Source organism: Acartia tonsa, chromosome 9 (genome assembly GCF_053477335.1).
Source record: "Acartia tonsa isolate MP-2025a chromosome 9, ASM5347733v1, whole genome shotgun sequence".
NCBI lineage: Eukaryota > Metazoa > Arthropoda > Copepoda > Calanoida > Acartiidae > Acartia > Acartia tonsa.
In genome coordinates this window covers 5,885,033-5,906,643 of record NC_137268.1, presented here as the reverse complement: position 1 = coordinate 5,906,643, position 21,611 = coordinate 5,885,033, and the positions used below count along the sequence as shown (strand labels likewise).

The 21,611-nt window shown below is 32.7% G+C and overlaps 1 protein-coding gene across 2 annotated transcripts in view; it reads right to left on the bottom strand.

Annotated features, from left to right (window-relative positions):
* The window catches only part of LOC145328080 (uncharacterized), a 29,855-nt gene extending 9,089 nt beyond the window's left edge, over nt 1–20,766 (bottom strand). For both annotated transcript variants that reach the window (XM_080171641.1, XM_080171642.1), the window contains exons 1-9: nt 20,647–20,766; nt 19,141–19,193; nt 15,920–15,963; nt 15,332–15,390; nt 14,432–14,494; nt 13,435–13,500; nt 2,884–2,925; nt 1,989–2,078; nt 1,472–1,628 (exon numbers count right to left, since the gene is read on the bottom strand). In XM_080171641.1, the coding sequence (XP_080027767.1) occupies nt 1,472–1,628; nt 1,989–2,078; nt 2,884–2,925; nt 13,435–13,500; nt 14,432–14,494; nt 15,332–15,390; nt 15,920–15,963; nt 19,141–19,193; nt 20,647–20,661 (589 nt within the window). In that variant the 5' untranslated portion in view covers nt 20,662–20,766. The remainder of the gene's footprint in view (nt 1–1,471; nt 1,629–1,988; nt 2,079–2,883; nt 2,926–13,434; nt 13,501–14,431; nt 14,495–15,331; nt 15,391–15,919; nt 15,964–19,140; nt 19,194–20,646) is intronic.
* Nucleotides 20,767–21,611: the final 845 nt, after the last annotated feature.

The window sequence follows — 21,611 nt, the reverse complement described above, 5'->3', positions numbered from 1 at the left end:
CTTGCAAAACATGGCAAATTCTTAGAAAACTTAGCTTTTTTGTCCTTCACAACATAGCAAATTCTTGCAAAACATAGCAAATTCCTATAAACATAGCAAATTCTTGCAATTAGGGTCCCAAACTCAAAAACAAAATTTTCAGCGTGATCCGACCACCGGTTCTCAAGATACGGTGACCTGGTACCTTGGTACTGACGGTAAGATTTGGGAAATGGTTCAAATCCTTAGTAAATTTGGCAAAAAGTCCAAAAATTTTTTGACACTTAGAATATTTTTGACCTGGTGTCCTCTCAGTAGGTATGCTTGGTGTCACCTGGGTATTTTTTCTTCAAAAATTTGAATAAGTGTCAAAATATTTTTGGACTTAGCCAAATTTACTAAGGATTCGAACCATTTCCCAAATCTTACAGTCGGTACCAAGGACACCAGGTTACTGTATCTCAAGAACCGGTTGTCGGATCGCGCTGAAAATTTGTTTTTGAGTTGGGGACCCTAATTGCAAGAATTTGCTATGTTTATAGGAATTTGCTATGTTTTGCAAGAATTTGCTATGTTTTGTAAGAATTTGCAATATTTTGCAATAATTTGCAATGTTTTGCAATAATTTGCTATGTTTTGTAAGAATTTACTATGTTTTGCAAGAATTTGCTATGTTTTGTAAGAATTTGCTATGTTTTGCAAGAATTTGCTATGTTTTGTAAGAATTTGCTATGTTTTGTAAGAATTTGCTATGTTTTGTAAGAATTTGCTATGTTTTGTAAGAATTTGCTATGTTTTGCTAGAATTTGCTATGTTTTGTAAGAATTTGCAATGTTTTGCAAGAATTTGCTATGTTTTGAAGAATTTGCTATGTTTTGCAAGAATTTGCTTTGTTTTGCTAGAATTTGCTATGTTTTGTAAGAATTTGCAATGTTTTGCAAGAATTTGCTATGTTTTGTAAGAATTTGCTATGTTTTGCAAGAATTAGCTATGTGAAGGACAGAAAAGCTAAGTTTTGCAAGATGAAGGACATAAGCAGCCTTCCTAATGTAAGAATTTGTCAGACAAAGGACATAAGTCACCTCCCTTAAGTTAGATTTTGTTAGATGAAGGACATAAGTAACCTTCCTTAGATCAATTTCCAGTGACTTCTGTCCTAATTAGGAATGACTTTGTTTTCTTTCCATGATCCAACCTTTGCTTATAACAAATTAAATTATAGAGTAGCTTCGCTACTAAAAAAAGAATTACTAACAAAAATCAGAATAAATAGAATATAAAGTATAGATATATAATCCAGATAAATTGCTTTCTGCTATTTTGTAGCGACTTGACAATTACCTGATACTCATAACTCCAATTAAATGTCGGCACAAGGTCCAGGGGTTGGGGACATACATACCCTAACCCCCTCTGTTGTTTTACTTTAATGAACAGACAAAGTTTGTTACAGAGAAGATGTTCAATTTGTTCACATTCTACTTTTGAATACCTTGAATAAATTGCTGTTGTGGAAACTGTTGAAACTGTTGTTGGGATCCCACAGGTATAAACTGTTGTTGTCCAACAAATGGTTGTTGTTGCTGTAGAAATTGCTGTTGACCCCCGAACTGTGTTTGAAACTGGTTTTGCGGCCTCTGCTGGAAAGCCTAAACAAATATTTTATGTCACATAACTATAAAAACACTATTACAGACTATTACATAAGATTAGTTTTGATGAAATCTTATGATTCCTGTGCTGTCATGAACAAGCCTGTAAACTAGAGAACGTCAACAAATTAAAAATCCAAAGAAAAAAGGCGAAGACGCAAACTACATGCATAGAAACAAACATACATCCTACTACTTTACTGACCTCTCAATAATGCACAGTTATATGTAGATAAAATAATTGGAAATTATTTTCCAGTATAGCTTTAAAACCGATTAATATCAGCTGGATTTTAACGGGTTCTCAGCCATGATGAAAAATCATGTATAGCACCCTATTATAGACAATTTGGTTACCTGTTGAATAAATTGACTGCCAAGATTCTGGACAATTTGTCCTGCAGGGCCTAACTGCTGGTTATTACTGCCTAATTCAGCTTGTACAGCCTAAATAAGCAATAACAGTAGACAGTTTGAATCATCAAAAAAACGAAGTAGTGGGTTTCGACGTATTTTCACAGTAGCTTTTTATATGCTAATTAAGGTTAGGTTAGGTAAATGTTAATTATTGCAATTCAGGGTTGGGAAAAAGTCTCTGAGGGTTAGAGCCCCCCACAGGGCTGGAAATAGGAGAAAAACTACTGTGAAAATATGACGAAACCCACTACTTCGGTTTCTTTCCATGATCAAATATACTTCTGGATAGATATGATTAGATATCTAGAAAGTTTACATTACATATAGCTAGATAGAATATTGCAGTCTAAACATTTATAGCTAAAATGTCGTCTTAGTTAGAATATTTGAGAACTTTTAAAATGGAATTTTGGCTGATACTTTTTCCTTCCCATAATCGATTTTAACTTTAGAAGATGGCCTTTGCCACGATGCATTGCCCCCCGGAATCACGAAACTTTTTATGATTATTTGTTCGAATTAATTCATTAGTTGGTTACAAGAATATTTTTTTAGAAGGAGAGTCTAGTGAGGTGAGAAAGTCGCTAAAAAACAGCATGTGACGTCATAAAAATGAGGGATTGTCCATCTGTTTTTTAGGGGTTTTCTTTTCCACTCCTCCACTTCTCATCCCTCATTTTTATGACGTCAAAATTATTTTTGAGGGACTTTCTCAGAGTTTATGGTGAATTCTAGGGCGATATTAAACAACAGTATATGCATAATAACTCAATTTTTGTTAAATTTTTGTTGGGTTGTCTAGTTTTCTGATATAAAAAACTGAATTTATTTTTACCTGGACAATAGGGCTGTTAGGTCCTTGCAGCTGGGAAGCAAACTGAAAACAAATTAATCAAATTAGCAAAAGTTCAAATAATACATTGTCATTTACGGTTTTTTTTACAAACTTAATTATACATAGAAAATAAAACAATCTTATAAAATGTTTTGTTTTGGTATACAGAATAACAATTCCTTTGCTACGTATAGTATAGGAGCTACGTGGTAAAATTTTCCAACTTTTTCTCACATTTTTCAACATAGCTCCTAAACTACAAATAGCACAAGAATGGTGGTTAATTATTAAAAAAATTGAGTTTGTGACGATTCGAACGGCATGTATAACATTTTTCTACTATTAATACAAGCCGCGCAATTTGAATTTCTAAAATATGTTCACCAATAATGTGAATGGATTATTTCTGTTGTCCCAAATAAGTTATTGAGGATCTAGACTTTCGCTATCCTCGCAAAAAAAATAACAGGATCCGAGTCTATGTGTCTGTCAGTATGTACCGAAGGATCTCGCTGACCGATGAACCAATATGGTCCTTCTTTACAGTGTAGTTTCTCATAGGTCCTAAGATGGTTTGTAACTTTTTTTGCGATGGATAACACCCCCCTCTAAAGAGAAATCGCTATTAAACATTTTTCACATAAAAAATGTGGAAAATTCTATTTAGTTTAAGAAAATGTACTTTTAAAAACGTTCCAAAGCCTAAATTGATATTCTATATGTGTGCTTATTTTTTTAGAATTTCAAGACTTAATTCAATACATGTTCCAGATATAGAAAAAGGAGTAGGACAATGGAAGAAAACATACATTCCCCTTTCTATCCTTATATAAACGTAACAGAATTTCTGTTTTTCTGTTTGTACCAAAGGATTTTCAGTGTAGCTTCTCATAGGTCTTGGGCAGGTTTATAACTGCTTTGGAGAGGCTAGCACCTTCCTACAAACAGAAATCGCCAAAAGTTCAATCCAGGTTTAAAATTGTAATACCTCCCCCTTACAAGCTAATTTTAATAGTAATAGCAGAAAAATCATTAGCATTCTATTGTCACCCATATTCTCTCTCTCTCTCTCTCTCTCTCTCTCTTTCGTTCTCTCTCTCTCTCTCTCTCTCTCTCTCTCTCTCTCTCTCTCTCTCTCTCTCTCTCTCTCTCTCTCTCTCTTTCGTTCTCTCTCTCTATCTATTTCTCTTTATCTCTCTTTATCTCTATCCCTCCCCTCCCAAATTATGTTTCTCGTATTCATTCGAATCCGGTGGATAGGAACCGGTTCTCATCCACCGGATAGAATCGAATTATATCCAGCTTTCTACGAATATAAAAATGTACAATCATAAGATTAAAACCAGTTTCGGCACCTCGGGGCTAAAAAAAACTGGTTTTAATCTTATAATTGTACATTCTATATCCGAGGAAAGCTGTTTATAATACGATGCGAGAAATAACTGTTCTGATTTAATTAAATTAAATATGAAATAAAAATGAGAATTAGTTTCAAATTTCATCAAATCTGAAACTGAATTTTAAATAAAATTTTTAGTATATTTCTTGATACAAATTTTACATTTTTACAGTAAAACTTTTCTATATTTATGGACAGATGTAACGGACAGATCGAATCGTTAAGGCCTAATATAATTGTCCTAACGTTTGCAGTAACAAAAAAGTACAATTTAGAAAGCGAAGCAACTCTATTTTTGGCTACTTATCGTGAACAATTTAAACTTTTTAAACATTTTAAAATCATTTATATGTAAACCTTTTACATGAAATAATAATCATCAAATCTAATTTTTTATTGTTATTTGCAAATGATCTTATGTACGACTGTCGAATTTTCGAGCTTCGCTTTTATGGATGTTGACACCCTTGCCATATTGTATAACCTATTTATAGAATTTATGTAACAAGCTTACTGCAAAATTTTCTTTTTAAACGGTCCTAGGACAAACGCCGGAGTCCCTAACGTCGGAGTGGACAAACATTGGGGTGGAAACTTAACTTAACCTAACTTATTTCAAACTCTCTTATAGTTTTTTTTAATGCCTAACCCTTGTGGGGGCTTACTTGTATATTCATATCTTAACCTAACCTAACCTAACCTGTATATAAATACTTAATTAAATTAATATTTTAACACTCCTACGCTTGTCCACTCTGACGTTTGGGACTCCTGCGTTTGTCCTGGAACCTTTTTAAACAACTGTCAAATAAGGGAAATGTTTAAGTGTATATACAATTCATAAAAAGCTAATAAAACCACCCACTAATGATAAATTTTACGTGTTATAGACAGCTTTCCGCGGATATTTAAAAGAAAAATAAATATGAAGTGCCTAAGGCCCGTTTTGACAAAACTGATATCACGTTCTACCTTTTTCCCCGTTTTCAAGTTTTGCCATTTATTTACAAATTGCCAAAATATTTGAATTATTACGAAAATACGATAAATGACTATTATATTTATGATTTTCCTTATACGCTTTCTTACGAATTATTTTTGAAGTTTTAGTGTTTCAAATCAGCTTATACCAATAACGAAATTAATTCGGGAAAAAATCACGAAACCTATACGTGGTGTTCAGCTGTCGTTGGGGGGCAACACATCGTATAATTGACTACCTCTCCATTTGCCCCCCAAATATTATTTTAAATTTATTTCACTTGTTGGTTATACCTTATACCTGGTTCCAAATAGTCTATGTAAAAGATATTTGAAGATATAAACATTTCTTAAACAATATAGATAGAAAAAGATATTTTTTGTTTGTTTGAAAGACAAATAACTTTGGATGAAGATTCCTGAAGAAATATTCATAAAGGCATAAAACAATATAGACCAACAATATAGAAATTTCCTAGGCTTGCATTGGTACTAGTGTCAGGAAACCCTTATGCTAGCCACAGAAATTATCGAGATTTGGCCCATATTCGTAGGTTTAGATATTAAGGTATAAGACAATGAATGATAAATCATTATGCACCCTTAATTGTGATAAACAAAATGAACCCTTCTGTAGGTTGAAATGAGGTGTGGATAGGTTAATGGACAACTTAAGTGACAGAAAGATAGAATGTATTTATGGAACTTTGGGGACCTGGATAATATGTCCCATGTCCCCATCCTTTCTGGGTATCACCTTATGCATACCTTGGCCCAAATAGGTAAATACATGCACCTACAAATTGATATTGTATACGTGGATATATCGACAGGGGAAAATTTGTAAGGTTGCTATTATGGACTCATTTATTGGTGAGTTCATTCATCCAGAAGGAGGTAAGGGAAGGATGGGGTAAATAGGTGAATTGGGAGTATTTTTCAAGCTGCGAGTATCATTTTATTTCAGTACATGAAAATCTGGTGCAACATCCAAGTAATTATACATCTATTCGCCTACAAGAAGATTGAAATACGATGAAGTGAACTTTAATTTCCGAATGTGTACACAGTTTCCTCGGTGTTTCCTCATCCTATCTCAATATTCAATACTAGCTAAAAAAATCTTCAAACTTAAAAAAAAAATCTAAATTTGAATGTATAAACGATTTATACACAATACAATTAAAATTTTAATTTTTCAAATTTTGATTTTTAAATTTTTTTTTTAGGTGGTGGTAAATATTGAGATAGGATGAGAAAACACCGAGGAAACTGTGTACACATTCGGAAATTAAATTTCAGTTCATCTGAAATACTGATAGAAAGATATACAATGTAGGTAAACCAATATTTCTTTCAGTGAAGGCCGTAAATTAAATATTATGTAATAGAGAGGCGATTTTTTAAAGACGAAGTTACAAAATTAACTACTTTTTTTAGGTAAAGTTTTTACTTTAGTAACTATTGAAAAGTCACTGTAAAAATGTTTACTAAGATATAACTTGAAAAATTAATATGAAACAAAATTAAAGAGATTAAGTTCTAATGAAAGTGAAAGGTTTCTATACCTTGATATGTACACAGATAGCACTAAAAAATCCTGAATATAATTAGATCTTACAGTTAAAGTATTGCCTTTTTTTATATCTTGGAGGGAGGGGACAATGGGCTGTTTATTCCACTATATCCCAAAATTTTATAATATAATTTTCTTATTCATTAGATTAACAATATTCATTGAATTTTCATTGGTTGGTTCATTAAGTTGAGTGTCCAAATGTTTTAACCACTATCTGTAATCTACAAAAGTAGTAATTTTGTGTATCATGATTGGGAATGTACATCAATTTATCAGTCTTATCCCTTTAGATCCCATGTTTTATATGGGCTATCAACTTTACTTGTCCATGATAAATCTATGGCCCTAACTGTTTTATTTGGTGCATATCTTGTCCTATTTACTTTTGGGTGCAAATTCACTCAGTGTCTAGGTAAAGAGACACTCTACATTAAACAAGTTATACCATGATGGCGAGAGGGGACATTGGACTGTTTAATACATTAGCACCCAAAGTTTTATATTTACATTATATTATTCGTTAGCTTTTAAACTTTGGGTAATTTTATAACTTTGTGATTGGTTCTTTCAATAGCTATCAGTTACCAAAAGTTAAAACCAATAATTGTTTTCAACAGACGGATTAATTTTGTATTATCATTGGGTATGTAAATTAATTTATCGGCCACTGTTTTATCCCTTAAGATCTCCGAGAATTATGCAATAGGGAATAGTTATTTCTCGCATCGTATTATAAACGGCTTTCCGCGGATATAGAATGTACAATTATGAGATTAAAACTAGTTTTTTTAGCCCCGAGGTGACGAAGTCACCGGCTAAAAAAACTAGTTTTAATCTTATGATTGTACATTTCTATATTCGTAGAAAGCTGGATATAATACGATGCTAGACATAGTTTTTTCGTATGGATGAGAACCGGTTCCTATCCACCGGATTCGAATGAATACGAGAAAAAACATTACAACCTCTTTTTGATAGTAAAATTTAATTTATAATTTTAGTTTTTCGTTTAGGTAAACATATTAGCATTGTATTGTTAGTTTAGGTTATAATGGGAATAGAGTAGCACTACAGGTTTAAAGAACCGGATTTTTAATTCCTAGGTTAAAGCCACCCATTTAAAGAAAAAATAGTATTAAATTGGATAGGAAACTTCCTTTACAAAACAAGAAACAATAATTTTAGAACTAGACTTAAAAATTCAACATTTAAACAAAAAACTATGTTTGTAAAGTTGGGAGTTTCCCTTAGTGCGCCCAGGTAAGATAATATTCTCTAAGGAGATCGAATGGTTCGGTTACACAGAGAACCCATATATTCCTATTTTCAATCTAGGACAGAGATAGGCGTCAAGTTGGGGGGGTAAAGGGTTGTTTATCCACCCTCAGACTTTGAAACCCATTATTTCAACCCCTCTTTAAATAAGAAGCCAGTACGTCTATGTAGAATTAACAGACATGGATATTAGGTAATTTCAATCATATTATGTTTGGGCTAAATTTCTTATAATAAAACATTAAGGAATAAAATAGCATAAAATTATAACAAAATTAAATCTAAAAACAAAGCAGCCTAAAAACCTTCCTAGGTTCTAAGTGAAGCTTGCCGAACAAGACGAATAATTGCGATAAACAAATTAATCCTTCGGAGATGGGTTTTTGAAAGAAGAATAATGATTGATTGAACGAAGACGACAGGTCTAAAAAATTTCGAAAAAACGCGGCATTCTTCTTTCAAAAACCCATCTCTGTAGATTAGAAATTTTGGTTGAATGTTTGGAGGTTTGTCCTTCCCAATTAAGACCTTATAAAAGCATCCAAAGCTTTATTCCAACGAACAAGAGCCTTTTGGTAATTAATTTACAGTCTAATCGAATGAACTATTATGAACTTTAAAACTTAAATACAATAAACAATATTTAAACCAAATTAGTATATATGAATATTTTAATATCTATTTCTTATTTACAAGTCCCTTTAGATCATGGATATAGAATATTAAAGTTGCTGATATGGAACTAATTTATTGGTTAGTTTGTTCATCCATTAGGAGGGTAAGGGGTAAAGGGGGTGCATAGGGATTATCGTTATTTTAGCCTGCTTCGATTTTCACTTTCTTAGAGAACATAATAATCTGGTGTAACATACAAGGAATAATATATCCAGTGTATTAAGGTCACCGTTAAGTTTTTTTGCCATGTAAATCAAAGACAGATAAATCAAATAACTCTCTTTATACATTATTCATCTTCAGCTGTATGAGATATATGTTTAAGACATTTTTTGCTTCTTATTGAAAGATTTTGAAATTTTGTTTAGTTTCCCGTATTTGTATAAAAAAAATTCTCACTTAACTTTTCATGCTTCTTGGACAGAACTCTTTTTTATCCTATAACATAAAGTAGTAAGGTTTTTTTTTGTCTGAAGCTAATGATCTAGGAAATTGGTGATCCCAATTCGTTGTATTATGATCCTTTAAATATCTTTGGGTTGTTTTATATTTTCCTATCCTTGATGTTAGGGTAAAAAACATGTTATTTTGGAAATGTGAATTTTGAGTTAAAACATGAAGATAGCAAGCTTTAGTTTAAAAGATAACATCGCATATGCAAGTTTCAAATATATTTGAGATGTATCTTCCTTAAAATAGAATAGACAAAGAATATTTTAGTAGAATTGACATCCATATTTATTTAATAAAAAGAATTCAAAAGTAAAAGAAAAATTCTCATGAAGTTTTATCTTACTTACACCTAAAACATTTTCCGTGATTTTATTTAGCTACAGTATGGCTTTAAAACCGATTAATATCTGTTGGATTAGAATCAGTTCTCAAGCCAAACTGATAAAATATAAATCATGTCCCAAATTATATATTTTATATTTAGTTGTGTGTTCATATTTAGATGTGTTTATTCTATATAGATTATTCTATGTTGCATATTATATTTCTATGCATAAGATTTATGACAATATTTCTATGTTTAGTAGTGTATTCTATAAAGATTATTCTATGTTGCATATTATATTTCTATGCATAAGAGTTGTGACAATATTTTCATGTTTAGTTGTGTGTTCTATTTAAATTATTCTATGTTGCATATTATATTTCTATGCATAAGATTTGTGACAATATTTGGTTGGTGAGAATATTTCAATATGTCCTACAAATCTCTCAGTCTAGGGACAAATGTTCAAATTAGAAAAGTGCCACTAAAACAACGCTTGGGCAATTGATGAGCTAAAAACAAAGGTTGCTAAATAAAGGAGTTCTTTAAAGAAATGTTGATTTGATTAATGCCTGAAAAGGGGACTGATATTTTTTTAAGAGAGGCGATTTCTGGGACCTATAAAAAGCTTGACTGTAAAGGATGCCTAAATCGGCTCTGTGGTTAATGAGATCTTTTAGTACAACCTTCTCATTTATTTAGGTATCCTATTACATAAAGTAGTAAGCTTTTTTCATGTCTGTAGGGAAAGATCTCCCTAACCACTGAACCGATATGGTTCTCCTTTACAGTAAAGCTTCTCTAGGTCCGGATATTTTTTTTTTATTTTGGGGGAGGGAATCCTCCAAATAAAAAATTAATCCCCAGAAAATATATTTTTACTTTTCTCTTAAAACTAAAAACTCCTCAATTTTAATTTGACCTAGAGGTTTCTAGGGTGTAGCCGCTAGTAAATCATACAATTTCTCAAAATAAGACTTATAAATTTGCTTTACTTAATAAAATACTTAAAAACATTAATTAGTGTCAAGGTCTAAGTTTAGTTAAAAAATGAATCAGGATATTCAATGAAAAACAATTTGTCCCTAGGTCTTTTGTTTCTATTGAAAAGAAATTGGTTGGTGTCTGATGCAACATATTAGCCCATTTTTAACCTATTTCCACCCACACAATATACAAATGTAAAATTTACAGGGTGTCTGTTAAGTCTTTTTTGGTACAATAGTCTCATAGTTTTAAAAATCTAATCTAATGGATTGACTCATTTTTACCACTTACACAAACAATATCCAAAAATCTTTTATATTATATTTGTATACACATTTTTAACCCACTGCTCACCCACACAATATACAAATCTACAAATGTAAAATTTACAGGGTGTCTTCATAATCGTTTTGTTGTAAATTAATTCATTTTTAACCCACCTAATTAAAAACCAAAATCTTTTATTTTTATACAAGGTATGAAATTAATTTATTGTAATATACCTAAGTATGGCCTTTTTAACTTTCCAAAATCTCATGTAAATTCACAGGTTTCAAAAGATATTGCGCCATAAATGACAAATATGGCGAAAAATTTCATTTTATATAAATTTACAGGGTGTCCACAGATTTGGATGAGAAATTTAGTGCTATAGAATGCAGGGAGTAAGGGAGGGGACAATGGGCAATTAATTCAATTTAAGAGGGTTCGCTGAAAAGCAATGAAAACCAGATTTATCAAGAAAATTTTACCAAAATTGAAAAGGGATCATGGTAACCTAATTAGAACAAAATTAGTTCTAAGAAAAAAATCATTTACTTGAAAATTAAATTATCAACACATCACAATGTAGTAAACATTCTGTAATTAATCACTAGAAAAATCTTGTTTAGAACTACCTCAACCTTTCTGATATATTTATAACTGACCCTAAATTAATAGATTATTTAATACATAAATATCACAGTAGAGTTTCTATACATGAAAATACATTTTCTTGAGAAAAAATATTTGTTAAAACCAGCGATAAATAACAAACTTTTCTGTCTGCATATTCAAAACTAGCTCAGCTAGTTAGCGGGGCATTGATGCGCAAGTCCCCAAAATCAGTAAGAATCTGCTGTATTCGTGCACATTCCCTTTAAGCCAGTCCCCAAAGTCTGAGACTCCTTAAAAATTGAATATTCGATCCATTGTCCCCTCCCTTACTCCCTGTATAGAATGTCTTTTAATATTAGACTACAATTTAAATTCATTTAAAAATTGATTTTGAATTGCAATATTTCTCACCCAGTATGCATATGTATTTACATAACCACAATAGAAAGAAAATTGTGTTCATATTTAGATATAAACAAGAATAAAAACAACCATAAAACCATGCAACAATACAGACAAAAGGACAAACATATATATATTGTTGAAGCACATTTTCTTATGATCAAAATTTAATAAAAAAATAAAATTATTTGTCTGCTTGGAGTAGACAATAGGATAGTACATTTACATTTAAAATATTTATTTCAGTATTGAAATATTAATCGATATATTATTACCAGATCTTTATGCCCTCTATCAAATACAGTAATGCTCGCAGCTGGCTAAAATAACGATACTTCCCAACCTCCCCCTTTGATACATCCCCTCCCCTCCTACTGGATGAACGAACTGGCCAATAAATGAGGTCCATAATATCAAGCTAAAATGACGACAAATTTCCCCCTGTCATTATGTCCATCTATATCCTACATCCATTGAAATCATATACAAGAAAGTTTAAGAGTAAGATTATAAATGTAATATAGGTTGTATAGTAATTGATCAATCAGTCAAATGTATACTGGCCTATCACTGGTCATTTGTATTGTATGACGTCATTGTACACTATAAGCTGCTTTCTTAAGATGTTTATTATAGAGTTGCTACTTTTCCTAAAGTTAGAAAATTCTGCTTAGTATTACAAACTTCCAAATTGATAGTACAATTCTAACATGCTTATACAAATGAACATAGCTACCCGTTGCAAAGTGAGGTACACACCCAAATTGTAGAAAATTTTTACTTTTAACAATTTGTCAAGCCCACAGCTGTAAGTAACATTTACAACTCGGGGAAACATTTTTCATCTTTACATAAAGCTTTATTTATACTTTCTTAGATATTTTCTAGAATGGCTGTTTTCATTTTGGGAAAAACTATTTTGCTTTAAAGCTGGTCACAATCTAATTGTCAATACAGTTATATTAATATTTACATTGGTCCTGAGATGGTTAAAGGCTATTTCATTTTTTAAAGATTCAAGTCTTGGTATGGCTTTATGCGATTTTTCCTCTCATCCCTTATCATCCAAGTACAGAAACCATAAATGGTAGAGGCGCATCCACTTGTAATTAACAAAACAACATTGTATTTAACATGTGTGGCTCGGGATGAGGCTTATTGGGTGGCTTAGATATCTGCTTAGTTTACAGTGGGGCTTATTGAGTGGCTATTAAAGTCATGCAGCTTACGGGTAGCCTAATTGAATTATGTTGGCTGCAGCCGAGGCTTATTGGAAGCATAGAAAAACCGCGCGGCCAGTTGTAATGCCGCTATAAGCCACGCGGCTAATTATAGCTTGAGAGACCCGCATTTCATTGATGACTAATCAGATTGTTAATAATACATTATAAAGTCTTTGTTAATATAAAAGTAATGTGTCTGTGTGGAGGGAGAATGTATCCCCATCCTCTTAAGAGAAATCGCCCCTAGAATAAAATGACTTCTATAAAAAGTAATTTTTTTTACTTTTATTTTTCAAGGTAAAATTAATATTGTAGGGTTGACTGTACTTTAGGGACGTAGCCGCTAGTTTGTAAAAGCACTGCCAAAGTTTACCTGACTTGGATTGGTTTGAAATTGATTGATACTTGATGACGCAAGCTGACCAGCCTGAGGACCAAGCTAAAACAATATATCTATAATACAAAGTAGAACGATGTCTCTCTATCTGTCTGTCTGTCTGTCTGTTTGTACCGAAGGATCTCGCTAAATGATGAACCGATCGTATTTTCCTTTACAGGGTAGCTTCTCATAGGTCATGAGAAGGTTTATAACTATTTTCTTGGGGGATGGGACACCCCCAACCTCCCCAAAAATGAAAAAATCCCCAATAGGTTTATCTAATCTCTTGGAGAAAAAGCCTATAGAGGCTAGAGGCGAAGCCGCTAGTTTATAATATAAAATGACAGGATCTGTGTCTGTCTGACTGTACCAAAGGAATTTGCTTAACGATAAATTGATAAAGTTCTCCATAACATTGTAGCTTGATAAAGTCCTGATAAAGTGTATAGCTATTGTCGAGGAGGGTGTTACCACACTCCAAAGAGAATTTGCCTCTAGAAAAAAACCTCCTTATTTTTTTGCTTTTCTTTTTGGAACATTAGATTAAAACACTAGAGGGAGAAAGAGTTAAATAATTTTATCTCCCCATCGCAACCACCTTGTGCAACCTTTCTATTGGGTCACAGCCAAGTAGCAGAAAATAATATAGAAGCAGGCGAAAGAGGTCTTTGAAAAGGAAGGGAGGTAGTTGTCTGTATATACATCTATACTATAGATCTGTTTTTGGAGCTAAAATTCATAGTGGTAGGGGGGTTAACTCCTCCTCCTACCTTAAGTGCCCCAAAAGGCCTTTAGGGTCGTAGTCCCTTGTTTAGAATATCGTAAAAAGAAAAAATCAAGGGGCTAATGGAACTTTATTAAGTTTATTTTTAAATTCCTGAAAAATTTGCTATAATATAATGCTCAACATAAAATTTTAGTATAGCTTGGAACCGGTTCTAATCAAGAGGATATTCGTAGGTTTCTAAGCCATACTGGAAATGATTTTTACCTGGTTTGAAACAGCGCTTACAACAGCATCTTCGGTTTGTCCCATAAACTCACAAATCATTTTCTAAATAAAACGATATGTAACTACTTGGATGTTGGACTAGATTTGCATTTACTTTAATAAAGTAATACTCGCAGCTGACTAAAACAAAACACTGCACCTACCACCTTTACCCCCTCCCTCCCCTCCTATTAACGAACTGACCAAAAAATAAGAACCTTATTTTTTAGCAACCTAAATTTTCCCCTGTAAAAATATCCATTTATTCTATATCCATTTCTAAGCATTATTCAGTAAAATGATATTTGTTAGAAGCTTTACTTCTCGGTAACCAAAGTATGCTTTCCCGACCGACCAACAGATTGTTACTATATATATACTAGCGGCTACGCCCCTAGAGGCCTCTAGTGGCACTTTAAATGTTTTTGTTTGTTAAAGTTAATTTTTATGTACGATACCACCTTATTTGACGTTGAAGTCTCCCAGATTTAAAGAAATTTTTCAATTTTTTTGTCATTTCTTTTAGGAGGGTGGTAGTACCCTCCCCCAAAATAGTTAAAAACCTTCCCAGGACATATGAGAATCTACCCTGTTAAGGAGAACCCGATCGGTTCAGCGGTTAGCGAGATCCTTCGGTACACACAGACAGACACACAGACAAACATCCTGTTACTTTAGTATAAGGATAAACAAATTACCTAACTTTGGCTACTTTTCTCTATTATTTGATTTTGTGCAATTTTAACTGTGCTTCCCAACGAAAAGTTCATATTCATTCATTAGCAAATAGACGGCTTAACTGTATTGTTTCTCAACCTATGGAGAGCATCTTTAAATATAAGGAACGAAGGACAGACCCGATGAATTATAGAGTAGCTTCGCTACTAAAAAGGCTATAACCTGTAAGCATTGATATTCATCCATCTTATTTACATTCTTTAATACTTTATCTATGGAACCTAAAATTAATAATAACATTAATTATCATTTATATTTTACAAATGGTTATACTATTAGCTGGACCTTACACCAAATTTTCATAAAAAACTTACAGGGAGCTAAAATAACGATTTCCCCTTCCACACATTTCACCTCATCTACTCCTGTCATACTGGATGAACGAACTGACCAATAAACGAGTTACATGTTCGCAAACTAATTTGACAACGATTTATGGTAATATCCTCTTAGAAATTTTTTTCCATTTTGAAAATTTGAGTAACTCCCCCCCCCCCCCCCCCCCCCCGACAACGAACAACTCTGGCCGCAGCGCTCGGCTCACTAGCCTGCCTAGCCGCAGCGCTCGGCTCCCTAGTCTATAACCTAACCTAAACCTAAAATTTCTAAGAGGAGAACGGCAGATTTTTCTATTGTCATAATACCCATGATTATTATACAGCACTTTGTCCCCCACAAAAAAATGTTCGGGGGGGGGGGGGGGGTAGGATATTTTACACAACATCCAATATTTTGCAAAATTTGACTCACCTATTATACTTGGTTGAGGACCCGTTTTTTCATCATCTAAAATCCTAAACAAATATATTTTTAGTCAACAACCTAAACTACTAAAATACTATCTGATTTTCGATTCTAGGAGTAATTTGTTCAGCTGCTATTTGATATAGAGAGTTGAAATTTGTTGATGTTTTTACCGAGACTGGTCTGTCTGCTATGCTTTGATTTGTTTATAAGAAATATCTTAGAGAAGGTTTGTCCAACAACTTGACTATTCATGTTTAAATATTATTTTTCTGTACATATTTGGTAACCACTGAACCATTTAGGAAGCTTCTAATGCCTCCTGCATGGGAGAATTTACTGCCCCCTCCCCTAGATGCTAGGGAACCATCCTTAAATATTTACATGAAGAAAGAAAGGTTAAGGCCATAATTTAAGAAAAAGCACCAGGCCAGATATAACCTATAAATATAAATTCTTTAAACTCTATCTTTTTTTCAAAATATGGTGGTGCTACGAAATATATTTAAAAAAAAAAGAAGATATTTTTTTATGTTTTATATGACCTTAGCTTGACACATATGACAACATCTATAATTGCAAAGCTCTGAAGTTGTATAAGGATAAACGAAAATTAACTCTTGTTAATAAGTAAAATATTAACCCTTTACAGTCGGGCCCCTTGCCGCACCTTAATCGGTCGGGGGGGGGGGGGCGTTCAATGCCCCCCCTAATTATCTCAGTTCCTATTAGAGCTAGAGGGCTAAATTTTTTTGTGCAAGTCCCCTGTTTGATAATGAATTTCCGACCTTTTATAAGTCTAAGTCAATTTTTGCTTCCTTCACCCTTTTATTTAACAACCTTTGTTTTTAGGTCTTTTTTTATTTAAAAATTTCAAACCGCTGTAATTTTCTTATTTTTGAAGCTAGAAGAAAAATTTTTTCCCAGAAAATGTTTATTTTTATGTAAATTTTACATTAGAAATATCAAAATATAAATTTCAGCGGCCGCAGCTGTACTTGGCAGCTGCCAGCCGCCGCAGTCGGCGGTCGGCGGGAAAACGGCGGCGGATCTTCATGAAATTTTAATACGTTATGTAGACATGTAAGAAAAGCTTAAGTTTAAAATTTGAAGTCTCTAAGTCAAAAATTGCGGCCACAGGAGCCTTTTAAAGATTTCTGGAGACCTGGAGGATCAGGACCTGCAGGATCATACCTGGAACCTGAAAGTGACTTGAACACCTGTATTTCATATAAGGATGTACTACTAGAGGATTTTTTAGTATTTTAGTATGATAAAATGCTTTGTTTTAGTCAAAAAAAAAATTTGCTCTTTACCTGGATGACCCTGCCAGGTTTGCTGGCATCCTGTGCCCGCCAGGATGGAGATATTCAAAAAATTCCAACTCTCAGTTATGTGTCATACCCATACTTAAAAAGTCAAGCAGTTTGGGCTTTTTATCTTTCACACACAGAAAATGAGATAGAAAAAACCGGATGGGGGGGGCGTTCAACGCCCCCCCCCCCCGACCGTTAAGGGTTAATGTATAAATTAAACTTTTAAGTAAATTTGTTTAAAAACTGTTTAAATAGAGGATATTGTTTAAGGACATATTTACATTTTTAGGTCTTGTTTAAAGAGATGCTTCGCTTTTATCATTGTATCTTGTTGTAATATGAATCAGTATCAAACAAATCAGAAAATAGGATACTTATAGATGTATTATCCATACAACTACCAGCCCCAAGTGGCAGAGACCTATTTCTTCTGCTAGCAAATAGATTTTTGTTTTTTATGTAGGTACCTGTCTGTGCTTATATTTCCGACTCAAATAGCTGATTTTACAAAATTAGGATAGGTTTCCTGCCCTGAAGAAGAGTTACTTATAGCTTATTCCCCCTCTATTCTTTCACTTTAATTTATTGTACAAATCATTATTTGTAAATTATTTTCCTTTTCTATGAATGTTAACATACTTGTTACAAAAAGAATTTTCAAAATTGATTTTAAATAATGATAACGTCTAAATTTAGAAAAAATTATATTCAGCAATTTTATTTTCCTTTCATAATAATGGAAAATTTATCTTCTTGAAAAGCAAATTTGTTTTTATAAAAAATGTTTGAATTTTGAAATAAGTTACTATTTTGTTAATTTGTCAAATAAAAAACCTCAGTTTTTCTCAGCAACTATGAAAGATAGAGTTTTTATTTTTCGTTTGTAGATTTTCGAAATTTTAGGGCATGTTTCAGCAATTATAACAATAAAAATATCTTTAAGTTACTTCTTCTAATTCTAAGTTTTTGGTGAAAATTTTGGAATTCCTTTAAAGTTATGGGGGTGTTAAAACGGTGGTAGTGCAATATTACCCCTGGGGTGGTAGTGCAATATTACCCCTAGGGTATATGCACAAACTTTTAAAGGAAAGTCCTAAACTTTGAAAGAATTCAATATAAAAAAACGAAAAGAGTATCTATAAAAATTATTGCTGTCTGTTTGTTTTTTTCTGTCTGTCTGTAACTGTATGTTTGTATGTCTATCTGTCTGTCGTTCTGTCTGACTGTCAGTTTGTCTATCTGTCTACTCATTTGTCTTTCTGTTTGTCTGTCTATTTATTTATCTATCTATCTATATATCTATCTATAAGAGGTTAACTCACAAACAAAATATGAATTTTACATATTTATTCAGACATTACAAAATGTTTCGTGCATGTTTGCACTCTTCAGATGTCAATGTAAAATCAATGTCAATCTATCTATCTATCTATCTATCTATCTGAACCCGCGACCGTGGCTCAACACGTAGGGCTCGTCGTCGGGGAAGTGATAGGTTTGAATCTCGGCTTAATACCGCGTCATAACTATAGACATTAAAAATGTTTCCTACTGCTTTTATGTCACGTGCGTGATATTAATAATTAGAGTAGGGGCAATACCTTGGCTCAAAACAGGCGCAACTCATTACCATGCACAGTTAGGACTTCAAGGCAAAGGTCGTGCAATCAAAGAGTTGGTTGTCTGAAGGTTGTTACTTAACCTAATACTTAGGGTAGAAGTGAAGAGATTTGGCTTCCCTTAGTTATCCTGGGTTTTTGGACCCATGGCGTAAGAGTGTCATGGACAGCATCCTCGCCCATATGAGGTAAAATAGCTATGTATCTATCTATCTATCTATCTATCTATCTATCTATCTATCTATCTATCTATCTATCTATCTATCTATCTATCTATCTATCTGATACTTACTCTACTGGAACACATAATACTTGTGAGAATAAAAGGAATAATAACACATTCATCTGAAAAATAAAAATTTCCATTCAAAAATATTTTCAAAAGTTTATAATTTAAAATTCATTACATTAAATAAAGGTCTATAACATTGAAAAAACAAAATAGCAATGATGAAAACATCCATATTTAGCGAAAATAATATTGTATTATATCCTAAGCTACAGAAGGAAAAATACTTAAAATACCTATTTAATTGATAAGCAATGATGAATATATTTATTAATTCATTTTGACACAAAAATTCTTCTTTACAAAATGTTGATTAATTTCTAAGGCTGCGCTACTTGTTGACATAATTTTCATTTTTGTAAATTTATTAGTAGCGAAATGTTCGTCTGCTCATATTTCCACCTGTTTCGTTTTAGGGGAAACTTAATTTCCTCGCATCCTATGAAAGATAGACGGCTAAAAATTCTTTTCAACAATCATCATAAGGTGTACAATTAAGTATAAAAAATCCATGGCAGTTGGACTTCTTTCAAGAAGCTTTTTAACCGCTTTTTTCTGTTTCAATTAACTGTCACCATGGAATAAAAAACTTTCTTTTCATGCAACATTAATTTGAAGTCAATTTGAATGTAAACAAGTATAAAAATACCGTTTTAAACATTACCATAAGATTAAGTGTTAAAAAAATGCACTTAAGTGCATAGGCGTTCAAGGGGGGGGGGGGTAAAACCTCCCCCCAAAATAGAAAATCTCTAACAAAAAAAATTTTTGCGCGCTTCGCGCGCATTTTTAATACTAAATTTTTGTTAAAATTTAAATTACCCCCCCCAAAAAATTTTACCCCGGGGGTATATTTTGGGGGGGGTAAACAAATTTTACCACTGCCAACAGATTTCAGGGGGGGTAATTACCCCCCCCCCCAAGCAAATTTTACCCCCGGGGTAAAAATTTTGGGGGGGTAAAAAAAAATTGCCATTTTTCCTCCCCCAAAACCGAATTACCCCCCCCCTTAAAAAAATTTTACCCCCCCCCCAAAAAAAAGCTTGGACGCCCTTGCTTAAGTGTCAATTAAGTGTAAAACAAGGATGACAACATTCATAAGTAGCAAAGCACAAAAAAGAATGGACAAACGAATAAAGTAAATTATAACAATGGATATAGAATGCGTGGATATATTGACATGGGAAACTTTGTTGTTAATTTAGGCTGCTAAAATGGACCTAATTTATTGGTCAGTTCGTTCATATAGTAGAACGGGGAGGGGATGGGGTAAAAGGGTTGGATGGGGAGTATCATGATGTTAGCCAGCTGGGATTATCACTTTATTAGAGTACAGGAATATCTGGTACATTATCCAGTATAGGATAAACTCACAAAAAATAAAAAAAATAGATCAGTTCTCACTTGCCTAAATCAACTATTAGAGATGTTCGTTACGGACGTTATCTTAAGCATAGGAAATCTTTGCTTTTATTAAAAAAACAACATACTAAAATAATTTCACCATACCTTTAAGAACAACATTTTCTATATTTATAAAATAACTTGTTCACTATGTAAATACAACAACAACACTTCCTTGTGGTGTATAATGTCACAACAACTGCCACAACCGTTCACACAACAACTTAAGTCTCAACTGCACATTGGGGCAAATCAACCAAAAAGGGGATTTAATTATTTAGTACCCTTAAAATTCATCTCACAAAAATTTCATTTTATACTTTTTTGTAGGTAATTTAACAACAAACAAATTTGCTTTCATGTTTTTTTCTGTCATTTGAAAGGAACATGGGGATAAAGGTCATTTTATGAAGGTAGATAGAAAATTACCAGATTAACCCCTCCCGAAAATAGCCCCCCCTTACCCTATCCATCTATCTATCCATCAATCTATCCATCTATCTATTCATCTATCTATCCATATATCTATCCATCTGTCTATCCATCTATCTATCCATCTATCTATCCATCTATCTATCCATCTATCTATCTATCTATCTATCCATCTATCTATCCATCTATCTATCCATCTATATATCCATCTATCTATCCATCTATCTATCCATCTATCTATCTATCCATCTATCTATCCATCTATCTATCCATCTATCTATCCATCTATCTATCCATCTATCTATCCATCTATCTATCCATCTATCTATCCATCTTACTATCCATCTATCTATCCATCTATCTATCCATCTGTCTATCCATCTATATATCGATCCATCTATCTATCCATCAACTATTCATCTCTTTATCCATCAACTATCAATTTATCCATCCATCAATATATCCCTCTATCTATCTGTCTATCCATTTACTTATCCATCTATCTATCCATATATCTATTCATCTACCTATTATTATGAAGGTAGATAGAAAATTACCAGATTAACCCCTCCCAAAAAAAGTCCCCCCTTACCCTATCCATCAATCTATCCATCTATCTATCCATATACCTATCCATA